This window comes from Rhamphochromis sp. 'chilingali', assembly GCF_963969265.1.
Source record: "Rhamphochromis sp. 'chilingali' genome assembly, chromosome: 1".
NCBI classification, from domain to species: Eukaryota; Metazoa; Chordata; class Actinopteri; order Cichliformes; family Cichlidae; genus Rhamphochromis; species Rhamphochromis sp. 'chilingali'.
This window is the reverse complement of record NC_137929.1, coordinates 10183236-10198947: the sequence shown is the minus strand read 5'-3', so window position 1 is coordinate 10198947 and position 15712 is coordinate 10183236. Positions and strand designations below refer to the sequence as shown.

The following is a 15712-nucleotide window of genomic DNA, read 5'->3' as shown; positions in this document are numbered from 1 at the left end:
ATAATTGGTTTCTAGTGGGTTCTATTGTAAGTGCTCTATATTTCAGCATGACATACTGTATGCATCCTACACTGAGAACCCTTGAAGCTGATCATCAGGGTATGCTGTGTACTTCTTACACAGAAGATAAAATAACATGCAAAGATTTTAGATGGTTGTGGTTGGTCCTTACACACAGATGTAAGGTCAAAAAAAAAATCACCCACAATGGATCGTTCACAGACGCTGGTCCAGTGGAACCCACTTCCACAAAGGCTGCACCTGCTCTGGCAGAACAGGAAGCATGAACTACATAGTAGCTATTTTCATAATTAAGACATCAACTATAGGTGTTCCCAAAATGTGCCATGTTGTCTGCACACCTGACAGTTCAATAAGTCCTGTGTTGATTACAGATGGTGGTTGTTTCCAGAAACAGCACTTGCATAAAATAAGTACAGAGCACTTTATGAGCCAACCTGCTTCTTTAATGAGCATTTAGGTTGTTTGTATTCAGTGTTCACAGATAATATGCTCATTAAAAGGGGGGATCCACTATGTCCTTCTTCACAATCCTGTCTGCCAACTTTAAGAAGAAATCAGAGTGACGCAGAAGCTTTAAAACAGTGTTCAGAATAATCAGTGATGCTTTTATCTGAACTGATGACAGATAAAGATGAACATGAGTGTGGCAGAAGAGTAAGTTCTCCCTCTTTCTTGGAAGTATACAAAAGTCTGTTGTTTCTAAAAAGTTAATAAACAAACAACAAGTTCTTACAGAATGAGACGTGAAGCCTGGAGACGAGCAGTTCAGACACGCTGTTATTAAATTCTACCTGAGCAGGTTATAGTTCACCTCAGTTACGGAAGAACAAATAACACTTGGCTCTGGGAGCTTCAGTTTTTATACACTGTCGTAGCACCACCCTAAGCCATCATTTGCATCAACACCTACATCACTAGCCCAGCAGTTCTAAGAAACTTCTCTGTTTGTGGTTCAGAACCTAATGTGACACCAATGAGCACAACAGCATGCAGCTGCAGGTTGTTGTTCATACCTGGCTTTACAATAAAGAGCCATGTTTGCAGGCAGCTATTTGAAGTTTTGTGTAAAATATCATTTTTATAGAAATAAACCAAATGTGTCTAAATATATTAAGTAAACAATCAGAATAAGAACATTTTGAAATAAAATCCAAAAACTGCATCTGGCTTAGTTTTTGTTGAATAAATAATGACTCTGTGTAATATGTCATGTGTTGTATATGTAAGTTGTATTTGTACAATGAAGCCAGGCTTTCTTTGTGTTAGCTGCCTGACAAAACCTAAAACTCTAGTCAGAGATTGCAGGTGTCACAACAGACATGATCAGCTTTCTCTGTCGATCCTATCTTTCTGTTTCACACTCTGTGCACTCATATAAAAAATCTTTAAAAAAACAATCACATGACTCTTCTTCCACACAACATGATCCCTGAGTGCCGCCTGCTCCAACCAGACATGTTCTCACAGCGACGATGGTGATAATTAAAATCTACAAAGAACGTGATAAACATTATTAAAATGCAGCACTGTTAAAGCAACGTGATTAATGCTGCATTAAAATGAGCCTTTAGCACATAGAGATGATTCAACAGTTTCATTTGACTTCATTGTTTCTAAGGCAGATGCTACACCAGTGAAGGTGCACTTAGTTTTCACACACTGCTTCTGCATTGTGTCTTAGTTTTAGTGGATTAAATAATGACACAGTGTTTGTTTGTTTTTCTTTAGTAACAAATGACCTCAGACCAGCTTATAATATTTTATAAACAAATAAGCATAAATGCATAAACTCAGCCTGGAATCACATGCACTCAGAAAAATTATGGTTCTTAAATGGTTCTTCAGATGGCTTCATGCTTCTTTAAAGAACCATCATACGTCAAAGAACCTTTTTATTTTGTGGATGGTTCTTCAGCTATTACAAATGGTTCTTTAAAGAACAAAAGGTTCTTCATCCTTAGCAATCTAAGTTTGATGGTGTAAATGGCATAAATATTTATTCACTATAATGAGGCTGTGAATTATACTGTGTGTTTTCTTTGTGTGCATGTGTGTGCGAAGGGAGAGGGCGGGTTACCTGGCAATTACCCTTTAAGAGAAGATGGTAGGAAACTGAATATTCAAATAAAAGTTAGAAATATTTGCTTAAAAATATACTGGTGGCAGGGGTGGGGGCCAAAGCCTAAAGACCCTAACCCCCCCCCCCCCCCCCCCCCCCCCCCACACACACACACACACACACACACACACACCCCTAACCCCACAAACACATTATGAATATGGTGAGTTAACAAACAGTAGACACAATACACACATTCAAGTACTGTACTTTAATTTTAAATTTTAATAAAGCATTACTATTTTCTACTCCAAGGCATTACTTTTGAGATTATTATATATTTTTGAAAATACAGCATAATGATAATACTAATTATTGTAAACTTTACAAACCACCCAGCAGTATGTAAAGTCAAATTATAAGATACAAGTAAGTAACAATTGCAGAACAGAATGTCAGTGTAATGAACACACACTTCGTTTTGACAAAGCACTGCTTAGGTAAATGATCTGAGTAGTTGTTCATCACTGAGCAATTTGTTAATATGTGTTTCGAGCCAAATAAATGACAGGGAGAGAGAGTGACGTCAGAACACGTCATACTATAACCTCCCGGGAGCGAACGGAGGGGGTCAGTCGTTGGGATGCGCATGCGCATGCGCAGACAGAGTGTGCGAGCGGCGGGCCTTGACCTTTCGGGGAAAAAAACTCACGGACGGTGACAGCGAAACGGATAACAGTCTTCAGTACCTGCTGGACTTTGAAGCTGTGGATTCTGGGACTGTTAGAAAAGGTAAAACATTTCCATTAAAACCTTATTACTGTTTTGTTTTTGTTACTCGTCATTGTAGCTTGCTGTTAATGTTGTGCTAACAGTAGAGATTAGCTAGATACGTTAGCCGTTGAGGTCAGCGCAATTTAGTATCCGGTATACAGAAACTGTTTTCCTAACAAAACCACTGTTATAATTAAGTGAAGCTGCTCCCAGCTAATTTGAACCTTTGGCTTCTAAAATATGTGGTTCAATTGCGTGCTGCGTACATAACCTAATGTCAGCTAGACCGAAATTAAAATTTAATATATTGTTAAAGTCACTAAAATGGCGCCTGAAGCCTGTTGTGAGCTCTGTGTCTGCTCTAGAAACTCTGAAATTCTGTAGATCTGAGCCGTACATTAAATACTCACATGAACCTGTACTTTGAATTCTGTATGAGCTGTATAAAATACAGCTATGCATAAGAGTTTTGAATGAATAATTAGATTAGATAACTCTTCATTGTCTAATCGAATTATATAGAAATGAATAGAAAGTGGTTCTTTAGACTGATGCCATAGAAGAACCTGTTTTGGTGCCACAAAGAACCTTTCAAACAACGGTTTCAAACATGAGAAGGTGTGTCTTTGACTGTTCCTGCATAACTTAGTTTCGGACTAGTTGACAAGTTATGCTCCGGTCATTTGATGTTTCCAAGATAGATGTTCTTTTGTAATATAGTTAAATTTTTTTGTATATTTAATTTATCCACCATCATACATCATACATACAAGCTAAGAAGAGGTCGTTATACTAACAAGAGGTATCAACGCTGGGCCAAAGTTCAGCACATGGTTAAAGTTTGTAATCCAGCCAGGGTTTAAATATCACTCAGCAGCCAGAGCTGAAGCAGGTAGCATCAACACATAAATCTACTCTACCCGGCTTAAATCACAAGAGCACCTCTGACCAAAAAGCTGTAGATTTTTCTTGTTTGCACAAATTAATCCAGATTCACATTAACTGTGTTCACAGCTCCAACAAAATGAGGAAGAGGAGGGGCAGAAACACAATTAGATTGAATTACAATTGGATGGAAGTTGAGGACAAGGAGAAGGAAGCTTTGGATGAGGAGGAAGAGAAGCAGCAGGAGCATCTTTAGGGATCCCTATGATGTCATTGAGGTTTGTTTCATTAATATGGTCCTCTCACAAAGAACGATGACATGTTTTAGTTCACGTACTTCCTGTATTAAATAGTGATATGCAAAATGTTGTGAAAAACCATGGAGCATGTACGTATAGTGCATCTGCAGGTAAATGAACATCAAATCTCTAAGACAGACTGAAATCTGTATATTTATCACCCTTATGATAAAACCCATGTCAGCCATTGGTTTATGGACTTTGTATTTTGAAGCCTCAACATTTGCATTATTGCTGTTGCTATGTTGGGACCATATTAGGATGAGGGATCAGAATCTGGAGTCATGCACACTATTATTTCATTTAGTGTGTATCCATAAGATTCGTACAGCAGATCCAAGTTGTGCCTTGAAAACAGGAAAGTCGTCTGCATAGAGGAGAACTGTAATAGCAGGCTTGTACAAAGTGAGGCTTTGTGCTCACATTTGCTGCAAACACTCATTTTACCCTGTTTTGATGCAGCTTTCACTTGAAATCAGGCAAGAACTGGACTTATTTTTTACAATGTGTTCTTGTGAATTGATTGTGTATCGCATATGTTTGGTTTGACTTTCTGCAAGACAACAGTCGTCCACTGGCCAAAACAATTTTCCAAATACCTCCACGTGATCTAGCCTGGATTTAGAAAAGAATAGCAAAAAAAATCTGCACCTCCTGCTTCAGATGCAATTTGTGTTTGTGTGTTCAGAGGCAGCGGCGAGAGGGGAGACCTCGGGTCATCCAGCTGGAGAGCCTGACCAGGAGGAGTCGAACATTAACTCAGCTCTTCCAGGGCACCCTGCAGACTCAGCTGTTGGCATCGACGAGGGATGACGTGAACGCCAAACTGGAGTCCATCACAGGTCAACTGCAGGTATGCGAGTCAGACCTTCTGAGGAGGGTTTCACTTTTCTCTCTTCTTTATAATTGACTCTTTTCTCTCTCTTTCAGCTCCTTGTCTCAGAGTGGGAGGGATTTGAAGCACAAAGGGAGGAACTTGTCATTTGGTTGGCTGATATGGATGTGAGGTTGACCAGCTGACAGGAAACACCAGTGAAAAACTGAAACAACTGCAGGTGTGGGCTTGTTTTGATATGACATATATTTGATATGAAACATACGTCAGAGACATTGTCCTAAACTGGACTAACAAAGGACCATGAGTACAACATGAAAAGTACATTACATAGCGTAAGGCTGAAGTTCATTGATCATTTTAATCATAAACTTGTTGTTGAAATGTTTTTACTGAACATGCAAATATCTGCTGATGAAAATGTGTTGATTTATTGGTCTGTTATGAAGCTATTGCTATTTCTAATGTGTTTTATCACTTTCTGATGTTTTATTAATTAAACAATACATGTATTATTTGTTGTGTTATCTGTAGATATAGTATTTATATATATATATTTATTTATAGTATAGCCAATATATTTAATTATTACTTTTTAAAACACTAATATGTGACATGTATTAGTAGTGATGTTGTGCTGAGGGTTAAAATGCCTTTTTGTCTTTTGGTAACTACAAAATGACAATAAACCATTAATATATGTCTATGCTGTGCTCGTATTTATTTTACCCTACTCAAATTCAATTTATGATGCATTTTATTTTGAAAGATTTAAAATGGTTTTTTTAAAGAACCACTCAAAAAAGGTTCTTTAAAATGGTTCTTTTAAAGAACCATTTGAAGGACCTTTTTAAAAATGGTTCTTTAAAGAACCATTTTTAAAAAGGTTCTTTGAAAAACCATTAAAGGTGCCCCAAAGAACCATTTCTTGATGGTTCTTTGGGGCACCTTTAAAGGTTCTTCAATGAACCACTGAAAGAAATGGTTCTTCAAAGAACCATTGTTTGAAAGGTTCTTTGTGGCACCAAAAAAGGTTCTTCTATGGCATCAGTCTAAAGAACCACTTTTGGTTCCAGTTGGCACCTTTATTTTTCTGAGTGCCATCATTGCCATCATTTTTGTTATTGTGGGATTTTTTTCAACATTCACTGAAAATCACTTCTCTCATATTTCCTCTTTATTATTTTCATCACTGTTTAAGAAACGTAACAAAGTCTTATAAAGCATCTAAACCAGCATCATGAAGTGATGTTTAAAGATGGCAGCAAGCTCACAGCATCTCTCAACTCAAGAGCAACATTCAAAGTGCACAGGCTGAAGGAAAGTATTGATTTTATCACATGCAATTACAATACGCCTTTTCATCTGTATCTGGATGTACAATGGGTATCGGTTGTTTGTCCCAGCAGTTTACAATACAGAATGTGCACGTCTGTGGGGCTTTTATAAAGATTTCTATTTGCATTGATACAATTGCTTGGATCACAAATTGTTCTAACTTGATTAAAGTCACCAATGATAAAGGTATTCTTGCGCTTACAGTTACCATTATTATCTCTGTTTGCTATCAGATCATCACATCCCCCTTGTGGGATCATGTTGATGATATGCTGGTTTTCGAATTTCTGAACACGTCCGTTAGTCATGCAGAGCACAGTGCCAGAGAGCGCCACCAGCAGGAAAATGGAAGTCTTCATTGTATTTCTATATCGAAAAAGTAAACAGAGTGAATATATAAATCAGTATTATTTCATTTCATTTATTAACTTGTTTATTTTTGTTTCCTAAATGTTAATCGTGCTTAACTATTAAAGTAAAAATACAGATAGATAGGAAACTCTCTGAAAAGTCAAACTGTTTTCAGTGAGTTTATATATTTGCCAGAGGAAAGGTCAGAATCTGCATATCTGACCACTTTGAATCAATTTATATCTAAACAGAAATCAGTAAAAGTTCAAATCAGTTTTATCAATATCCTCACTTATGAGGATATTGATATCCGTATAACTGGAGTTATTATAGATTTTCATACATGACATTTGTGAAAAAGGCGAGGGTGTCAGGGTCCCTGTGTCTACCCGGTCGCCTCAGTGTGGCTACATGTGTTTTTTTGTTTTGATTTTGTCCCCGCTCTCTCCCTCCCTCCTTCTCTCACTGCCTGGGCGGAGCTCATCTGTGGGCTCCTGCCCTTGGCCCACGCACCTGGTGACACCTGTGGCTCATCACCCAACAGTGTTCCAGTCCCCTTATAAGATGGCAGCCCTGTATTTCTCGTCGCTGGACCGTTGCCGACTCTCGTCAGTGTTAACCCCAGCTCAGTTCGTTCTCGTGTTTCCCTAGCGATCTTCTTACAGTAACCTTTTGCATCTCTGTGAATAGATTTCCCTGGACCTGCCCCTGTGTTACCTGAGCGATCAAGTGTGTGAGGATTGGAGCGAGCTTTTGTGTTTCTTGTGGAGTGTGAAGAGGAGCGTGGAGCGTGGATGGAGTGAGGACTTTGGAGCGTGTGTGGACTGCAAGTGTCTTTCCCCCCTCCTGTTCGTGTGTGGATTCCCGGAACCCGTCTTTTCCCCACTGTGTAAATAGATCACCTGGTGCTTCTGTAAATAAAAAACCTTTATTGTTCCCTACTCAGAGCCTACGCGTGAGTCCGTTCAGTCCCGTTGTGACAGAGGGTAAGGACGTAAATCGACTGGTAAAGAGGGACTGGTGAAGAGTCTGCAGCCGCAGCACCAATCCATCTGTCCATCTCCTGTTCCCTTCTCTGATCACTCGTGAACAAGACTGCGAGTTTTGTAACTTAATAAAAGCAGTAATTTGTTTGCCAGAGTGCCCCTTCCACGTCACACCCTGTTCTTTCCTTCTTGTCTTATATGAAAATTCACTTTGTGGAGCTTTTTGGGAAATTGTTAAACTTCAGGAAGATTCTGAACATGCCCCATCGTTTAGCCAGCTCTTTGGAGCTGAGCAGGTTCAGGCCTGTTGTTGTAAGTTTTATAAAACGATCTCATTTAAACGAATAATCCAGCTGAAGCTTCAGACAGCCGTCAGACAGTGAAACACTGCCATCTGCTGGACTCGAATAACACGCTGCTTTGACGGGTGAGGGAGTTTCAACAAGTCTGCAACGACTCAAGCATCAAACTACAGAACTATTATAGCGGACATGGTGCTCTAATGACTGCTTCATTAACGCAGCTCAGAAAGGATCAAACATATCAATAAATCATAAAACACAAAACGTCTCTTATTGCCCAGGGCGCAGGAAGTGAGTGACCACTTAAGTGTGTTCAACAGGAAGCTAAAGACTGGTGCTGTTAAAGTGTTCAAAAAACAGCAGGAGCTCGGTGTGAGGCCACAGTGGGCCAAAAAACACAAGATGACCTCCAGCGAGGACAAAATGTATCTGGACGTCTCTGTGAGCATCTGTCTCACTGTGTAAGTGTAGCACAGTGTCTGTGTGTGCATGGCTGGGCAAGAGAGACAGCACAACTGAAAGCCAGCACTCAGACGAGGACCCGGTGCATCGTCTGTCTCATCTCAGCCAGTTTACTTACAAACTCTTTAAGTTTGAATTTTAAAGCCGACAATGTGCACAGGGCAGTGATATTTAAAATGAAGGTAAACTATTCCAATCTCTGCAGCCCCAATTGTGTATCTCACACACACACACAGTCCTGAATTCATTACTGAAGTCTCATCCAGACATTCAATGTGCTCTGTAATTAAATTGAGACGTGGGGTCAAAATTCCCACCTAGATTGAGTGAGATGAAATAGAAATCGGCTCTCCTCTAACTGACTTTATAGAAATAATTACATAAGCTGCATTTATAACTGTTATTAAATAACAGCAGCACACGAGAACTAAAGTGTAATCCCAGCACATTTCGCTTCGCTTGCACTGATTCTTTAGAGATGACGACCGTGGTGGGTAATTAAGGGCAAACGATATACAAGTGGCGTGAAAAATGGAGGCTGCATTACCTTTCCAAAGCTTCCTTTCCCGATGGCCCGCAGTATCTGGAAGTGGTCAAAGTTTACTGTGGAGAAAATGAGAAGCAGTTAGTGAGAACGTGTCAGTTTGAGCTGAGCTATAAAACAGGGAACATGACATGTACAGCACTGTGCAAAAGTCTTGAGCCATCCCTCATTTGCTTCCAGGGATCCGGACTTCCCTGTAATCTTTAAAGTGGTATTAAGGAATAGCTCTCCAGGCTTTTTAAAGTGTTTCTGATTTTTAATCCAGGGCTTGTATTTGACCACTTTTTGTCTGTTAAGACCCTTCACACTAATCTCTGAAACATTCAAACATAAACAGACACCTAAGTCATGGAAAGGACCAGAAAACTTAACAAAGAACCAATTTTAAATTGTATCTGTACACATTTACTTACAGCCTATTGCAAAAAAACAAAAGCCCACATCATTTGTTCTCATTTCTTTAGTTGAAGAATGCAGTTAATAACACCGTTAACACAGACTGACCTGGCAAAACACGAAAAAATAAGGGGGTGGTTCAAGACTTTTGCTCGGTACTGTGTGAGAAATGGAAATGTGCACTTCACAATGTATCGCTGCACTTCGGCAGTACTGTGAAGATTAAATGTTTTTTCCTTCCCGATGCATGTGAAAGGTTAAGACTTACATCTCCAAATGTACTGGAACTGATTTGAACCAGAGGACTCAGCCACACTGTTACTATGTACTGCATAAACACAGATGAGAGGCTTTGAACAGATGACATACTCAGATCAATTCAACACTTTAGACTTTAAAAATGCACAAGCGTCTTTCAAAACCCATTTATTTAATCTATCATCATTGATATTATTATGTACAGTTATAATGTACTGTTCATCTCCCTTAAATAAACAGGCAGCCTTAAAGTGTGAAATAGTCACTTGTCTACTGTCTCAGTGGCTGATAGTGCCCCACAGGCCTCAATGTCAGCTTGAAGCCATTATGTTTCAATTGTTTAAAGATAAACAGATTTTGAATGAAAGCGAGGAAACTTCGGTAGCACAAAAAAGTGCCTATTCTTTGTTCCCATATGGTTCAGTCATATTACCGTCATTTCCCCCTAAGGTGTTCCCAAAGACACCACCCAGATAGCAAGGAGACATTGAACAGATGTTGATTTTCCATCTGAACCATCAGAATCGTCAGAATTGAAATGTCAACACAAAACCAATGTTGAAACAACATTGAAATACTGATGAAACCTGACACTGACATTGAAATGACATTGATTCACTGTTGTTCTGTCATCGTTGATTGTTGATCTATTTATAGTTGACAAGGTGACAACAATCACGTTGAAAAACCATCGATTTATGGTTGAGCGGGAAATTAAAGCTGCTACCACTTGGACTATTCCGCAGCACCCCTATCACATTGGTACATCCCTCCAGGTAACCATTGTCTTATACAGTAGAGCGGGACATTAGATTTACTCTCAGCGGAATTGACCGGAGAAGGCATCAGTTCATGCACTGCACTGGCCTGCACCACGATTAGTATAAGGTAAGAATGAATGACTTTTGTTCTATTCGTTATTTCCACGGTTGCATTTGAATAATTGTAAAAAAAACAAAACAAACTTGTTAATGTAAAGTTTCGGATAAAATGTGGGAGCCCGAAATTGTGTCTACTTTCATCTTACAATCCGGCAACAAATAAATTGCACTGCAAACAAAGTCTATCAACAAAGAAAACATTTTCGTTTCATACTTTTCCGTTATATTCTCTTACAAAGCTAGCTTTAACGCTTCGAGGGTTCCTTTGTTCTTGCCGTCGCCTCGGCGCTTGACCCAGACTTTCGCTCTGTAGTTGCTTTTTAGCATAGTACTACAAAAAATTGTAAATCTGTGATGTATGATTGATAAACGTAAAGGTAACTGTATAAATGTGTTCAATGACTTTGTTACTTTTAATGATTGGTGAGCACCCGCTTCGATTCGCACTCAATTCAAACTTTACGCTGCACGCTCACCTAACTTGCGTTTGCACCTTTTGTCCACACGTAAACTGCGTTTAGCATTTACGTGTGGACGAGGAAGACGGAGAAAATGCAGCGTCAAAGGTGTGCGCCTATTTTGACGCCACACTGTGCGCCAAGTTTTTGTCTCGGTGCCATGAATTCCTACAATGGCAGACTTAGACAAAATACTGTTAATGTTATTATCTTCAGTGTTTAAATGCTTACATATACGGGTTTGCTTGTAATTGTTGCCTATATACATTTTAAGCTATTATTTATTATTTAGTTCAATCAATAGATCAAGTTTTGTAGTGACTATGAAATATTATTATCATCACTGCTTAATCAACACACATCTCTCTCTCTCTGTTTTTGTGAACAGTCCTTTCTTAAAAGCAGAAAATGAAATTGTAGTTGTTCTTGGCTGATCAACACAAAACCTTTTTCCTATTATTATTTTTTATCTACAATATAAATTTTGTCTCTTTTTCACTCTCTTTTTTTTTTCTTCTTTACAATAGCTGGTGACCTGCAGAATCACCGCTCTCACAATTGGAGGCAATTACGTTTACACAGCGCACAAAAACACTGTGATGTCAGACACATTCACACTCACTTTTTCATCTGCATAAATAAATCATATGGCTGATGATATGTGCCATGGTGATCCATAAATATGATCACAAGTTTATTTAACTATTTTCAACCCAACAAAACAAATAAACAAAAACATGATGCTGATGCTATGAACACTCTACACACACGAGTCAAGATGCAGAAAAACTGCTCATGGAAACTCTGCACACTCCAGTTATCATAGTTATCATAGTTCTGTTTCCCTCTCTTTGAGGAGTTCTCAGCCAGCTCTCGATCTGATAATGTGTAGCTTGCTCATCAGCTCAGAAGAGACCGCAACGCAACCTCACACAGTGGTTGCGTGCTTTGCCCACAGTGGCAAAGACTTGCACTTTCATATTCAATTCAGCTTCTCCATCATGTACTTTTAGATGTTTCATACAGGGTTCAGCATATTAATTGTTTTCACAGGTGTGCTCTATACCTCAACAATGGCCCATAATAAGACGACAGTCTTTCACACAGGTCACGTGCCTCTATGCACATTGTTAGTTTAAATATTTGCCTGTTTTACTACATCTCATATGTCATTGTACTGAATTTGAGCAACCCTGAGCTTAATGCAGATTACTTTTAGCAATTATCCACCTCAATTAAATCTATGGTCTGGCACACAGGCTGTTGTCGATCAGGGCAAGCTAAAGAATAAACATTCGTGTCAGCAAGGGGTGTATGGAGTTAACTCCATACTCTTTCCTTCATTCCTTCATATCTTTAACATCCCAGCAGCATTGTCTCTGTGTAGAAATCAACTCCTCCTTCTAATTTATCTTTCTTTTCCAGATGAAAATGAAATTCACATGTTTCTTTCAGTGCCCTTTAGGACGAGTCCGAGAGCACCCGTTAGCTCGCTTCTTTGGTTGGCGGCTGTAGACAGAAAGAAAAAATAGTTCCTCTGTGAAACAGCTCGGGTCATGTTGGCTTAGTTTGGTGGATTTTTGTGTTGAGGCGTGAACGATCACATCTGGAAACAAAAATCAAGTCAAAGTGCTTAAACGGAGGCTTCACAGACGGATGATGTCACGTGGTTACTTCTACTTTTTTATACAGTCTGTTGATGCTTCCATCATTTATATACAGTCTGTGGCCACATCCATCTTTTATATAAGGTGGTGTCTATAACATAGCTGCTGGTTTTTGGTGAGTTATTTATTTAAATAGATTTTAGGTGGAGGAGGGTGGAGAGTTACCTCCGTCTGACGATTACTAACGTGTGCACGTGCTATTAACGCACACATATGAAAACAAAACTGCTGCATATAAAGCAGTTTATTACTTATGAAGGAAAATATTAAAATAAGATGATGGCACCGGTTCTGACATAAACGGTAGTGACCAGACCGAAAAGCAGCCCACATTTCGGTGCTTTATTTCGGTGCTTTTTTTTCCTGAGCTGTGATACACTTTAGATTCTAGCCAATCATTTTACGTTTCCGAGGATAGTAGGCGGGGCCAGGTACGTACGTTCTTTTAGAGCAGAGCTACAGATTAAAAATGACCAAGGCGAAGCAGTCAAAAGTAGTGATGGTAAATTTGATTCTTTTTACTGAATCGGGTTTTATTGAGTCACTCACCAAAGTGAATCGAGTTTTTTGAGTCATTTGATTCACTGAGTCAGTTGACCAGGGAGTGGAAAAAATTTACATTTTCACTCAAACTTAATTTGTTTCTCTTTTCATGTAAATCCCACTGCTAAGATGAATGATTCTAAAAAAACCCAACTATTTTATAGAGCAAAAAAGAGCAAGAACATTTCTAAAATTAAGCAATTTCCTATCGAAATTGCTTAATAAACATTTATTTTGTTTATTTTTATTTTATTAGTATTTTCCTTAAATGTGTTAAATATATATTTTCTCATCTAAATGTCCACTGAGCTGTGAGCCAGGGGGCGGTAATGCGCCTTAACATTGGTTGCCAACCAAGAAGAAGAAGAAGCTGTGAGCCAGGAGGGAGGGGGTGAGTGAGTGAGTGATTCGTTCGCTTGCTCTATGATTCAGCACAGGAGGGAGGGGGTGAGCGAGTGAGTGATTCGTTCGTTCGCTCTATGATTCAGCACAGGAGGGAGGGGGTTAGTGAGTCCTGAGTGATTCGCTTACGCTTACGATTCAGCACAGGAGGGAGGGGGTTAGTGAGTGAGTGAGTGCTCTATGATTCAGCACAGGAGGAAGGGGAAGGGGGTGAGCGATTCCTGAGTGAGTTGCTTACGCTTACGATTCAACACAGGAAGGGAGGGGGTGAGTAGCTCAAATGTGCTGTCAGCATGTTAGCAGAGCGATGCTACTGTGAACCGAGGAGCTATTTTCTTGATGTGAGCTTCTACTCAGGGTTTTTTCTTCCAGTTCAGAGCAGAAATGCTTTTGTTAAGAAACTGGCTGTTGTTCCCCCCCCCACAATTTTAATTATAAGCTAGATATATTTCTACTAAGCGAATTAGTTTGCTAACAGAAACAGGGATGAGTCAGTGAGTCAGTTGGGCTTGTGAATCATGATTCACGAGTCAGTAAAGTGATTCTCGAGTATTGAACGATTCGTTCACGAATCGAACATCACTAGTCAAAAGTCTGGCTGTACTTCACAGCAAAGGATGCAAACTCAGCAGCCTGCAACAAGTACTTTAAGCTGATACTGTGATACTGTCAAAGGAGGTAACACCTCAAATCCGATGAAACGCCCGGCGACGCATAGCGTTTTTTTTAAAAACCGAGAAATGCGCCGTATTTGATAGCTTGCTGCGAGACCTCACACCGTGCACATCTACTGCGGGTGGGTTGCCTGTTATCGGACCCGGAGTTAGCAACATCCCCCAAAAACACGAAGAGGAGAGTCCTGGTCCCTAGCCCTGCCAGTGTAGCAGAAATGAAGACGGATGATGATGCAGCAGCAGCCGTTCTTCTCTGCGTGAGTAGCTTAGTGTTGTTCGTGTGTAATTTACGTTGAGTAGGCTAACCACGTTATTACATTAATGCATGTAAGGTGAACTAGCAAACATCATCATAGCTACATGTGGCTCTCTTCTTGTTTGATGGCAGATACTCCCTTCACCCTGGCCAAAAAGGCTAAAATGACCAAAGAAAAAGTGGAAAACAGTTAAACATGAGAGGTTTTTGGACAAAGTTTATGGTTTTTCCATTGTTTAAGCACTGCTTCCAGCCAAGAGTGATGCCATATAAGCCCCATAGCTGCAGAAAAGGCTAACATTGTTGTCTTTTTACAAAAAAACAGCTGAACATGAGAGGTTTTTGGACCAATTTTGTGTTCTCCATTCTTTAAGCACTGGCACCGTTTCAAAAGTACCGGTTTGGCACCGGTATCGGATAAAACCTAAACGATACCCATCCCTACTCCTTGCACAGACTCACTTTTACCTGCAGTCTTCTTTTTTTTTTTTTTTTTTTTTGCCTGTCCCGTTTGGCTATTTTGCCATCAGAATTGTTGTCTAAAGGCAAAGAAAGATGCCCAACGGATTTACTTTACCAAATTGACCATCCCAGCCTTGCCGTAATGGTCCATTTGATTCACCTTTTATTGTCTATTTTATTTTCACTTACTGAATACGGGACAGACTTGACTGGGGGAAAGAAGGGGAGAAAGAAAGAGGGAAAGAGAAACAGCTGAGAAAAGGGACGGGGGAGAAGGGCAAAAAACAAAAATCAACAGAACGGGCAGGAAAAAAAAGAAAAAGAAAAAAAACGCATATATCAATCACCTGGATCACCTGCTGAGAAAGAAAAAAGAAAACAAGCAGAAGAGAACAAGAGTAATAGAATAAACAACATCACAATGATATATGGGAATATGACAGTAAATACTACATATTAAACATTATTGTGCAGCACATAAGATCAACAGAACACTTTGAGGTAGGAGCCAAAAAGGGTGTAGTTTGTGGGTGTGAGCACCCGTGTGTACACCTGTGAGCATGGACGCGCTTGTTTTTTTTAAAAGGTTCCTTCATGTAATGATCTGCTAGAGGGTGTGGAGGGGCACAGCCCCGTCCTCCAGGGCATGAAGCAGGTATGGAGGAGATCAAAACTCCAGACATCCAGAGGCCCCCAGAACACAAGACACCAAGGAAGACCAACAGAGGGGCAGCCGCGCCACTGTACCAGAAAAATTGAGAGGTGGGCAACGACGTCAGGGGTGAGGTGTACACCCTGATGGTAACTTGGACTCCGTGTATCGTGCCCACCCCCAAGATCCTATATGTATGTGTAA

General features: G+C 39.8%; 2 protein-coding genes across 2 annotated transcripts in view; one reads left to right on the top strand and one right to left on the bottom strand.

The window, feature by feature from the left end:
- Nucleotides 1-15712, bottom strand: part of LOC308403419 (NACHT, LRR and PYD domains-containing protein 12-like) — a 420441-nt gene that overhangs the window by 93351 nt on the left and 311378 nt on the right. The gene's annotated exons all lie outside the window — the stretch shown is intronic.
- Nucleotides 2737-5411, top strand: LOC308403835 (uncharacterized protein). Its single transcript, XM_080893608.1, has 4 exons — nt 2737-2875; nt 3872-4020; nt 4730-4894; nt 4972-5411. Exons 2-4 carry the CDS (start codon nt 3964-3966, stop codon nt 5059-5061), a joined length of 312 nt encoding a protein of 103 aa, XP_080749734.1. The 5' UTR covers nt 2737-2875; nt 3872-3963; the 3' UTR covers nt 5062-5411.